Genomic DNA, 1,367 nt, shown 5'->3' with positions numbered 1-1,367 from the left:
GCTGCAGTCCGGTACAGCTCTGCCGCGGTGCTGACATCTCCTGCCCCCAGATCACGCGGATGGAGTACGTCCACACCAAAAGCCTCATCTACAGAGACGTCAAGCCAGAGAACTTCTTGGTGGGGCGGCCGGGCAGCAAGCGGCAGCACACCATCCACATCATCGATTTTGGCCTGGCCAAAGAGTATATTGACCCCGAGACCAAAAAACACATCCCCTACCGAGAGCACAAGAGCCTGACAGGGACAGCACGCTACATGAGCATCAACACCCACCTTGGGAAAGGTGCGTGTGCACCGTGCCCTGCCCCTCGCCGAAAGGGAGAGGGGAGGGGACTTGGGGTGCTGCAGGGGACAGGGAAGATGGCTGTAGCACCAACGTGCCGTGTCTCTTCTTTTCTCCATGCAGAACAAAGCCGCAGGGATGACCTGGAAGCATTAGGGCACATGTTTATGTACTTCCTCCGTGGGAGCCTTCCTTGGCAAGGCCTCAAGGTAGCTGCAGCTCCTGCTGTCCTTGGGCATGGCTGCCCATGGGTCTGGCATGGGCGGCATCGGGGCAGGGGCTTTGGCCCCCGGGAGTGTTGGAGGGCTGGCACACCACCCGGGGCTGTTGCTCTGTGTCAGTCCCTTGCTGTGCTGGGTGTCCCCCTCCCTGTGTCCCTGGCTTTGCGGGTATCCCAGCCGCTCTCACAGTGGCTGTCCTGGACCTCCTGGTTGTCCCGTGGTGGTTGTCCTCCAGAGCTGCCCTGGGTGAGGGGATTCCCTGAGATTACCTGGAAAAGGGGGACCAAAATCCGTTTTGTGGTGTGAGGGCACCCAGCACCTTCCCCTCTCCTGGGGACGTGCCCACTCTCATGCTGCCCTGCTCCTCCCTGCCAGGCTGACACGCTAAAGGAGAGGTATCAGAAGATCGGCGACACCAAAAGGGCCACTCCGGTGGAGGTGCTCTGTGAGAACTTCCCAGGTGAGGGCTCTGCATGGCCTGTCCCTGTCCCAGCCTGTCCCCAGAGCCCCAGGCCGGGCCTCTCTCCCCCTGCCCCAGCTGAGCCCGCTCTGTCCCCGCAGAGGAGATGGCCACGTCGGTACGGTGGGCTGTGGGTTTTCTTTGAGAAGCCAGACTACGACTACCTGCGGAAGCTCTTCACAGACCTGTTTGAGAGGAACGGTTACGTGTTCGACTATGAATACGACTGGGCAGGGAAACCGCTGGTGAGTGCTGAGGGAGCAGGCCCAGGCTGCTGGGCCGAGGGTACTGGGGGGCGGTGGGCAGCGTGGGGGAGGTCAGCACGGTCTGTGGCAGCAGCCGGGGAGGATGCAGGTCGGCACTCGTCCCCAGCGTGCCTCTCCGTGCCTGAGAGCTCAGCT

The 1,367-nt window shown here is 62.0% G+C and overlaps 1 protein-coding gene across 1 annotated transcript in view; it reads left to right on the top strand.

Moving 5' to 3' along the window:
* The window catches only part of LOC104507357, a gene marked incomplete at its 3' end in the record, with an annotated part of 2,798 nt that extends 1,587 nt beyond the window's left edge, over positions 1–1,211 (top strand). Inside the window, 5 exon segments of the mRNA XM_010148606.1 lie at positions 51–285; positions 409–494; positions 882–966; positions 1,068–1,095; positions 1,097–1,211. Coding sequence (XP_010146908.1) covers positions 51–285; positions 409–494; positions 882–966; positions 1,068–1,095; positions 1,097–1,211 — 549 coding nt within the window.
* Between the last annotated feature and the right edge of the window lie 156 nt (positions 1,212–1,367).

Source organism: Eurypyga helias, unplaced genomic scaffold (assembly GCF_000690775.1).
Source record: "Eurypyga helias isolate BGI_N326 unplaced genomic scaffold, ASM69077v1 scaffold26573, whole genome shotgun sequence".
NCBI lineage: Eukaryota > Metazoa > Chordata > Aves > Eurypygiformes > Eurypygidae > Eurypyga > Eurypyga helias.
This window is presented reverse-complemented; position numbering and strand designations above follow the sequence as displayed.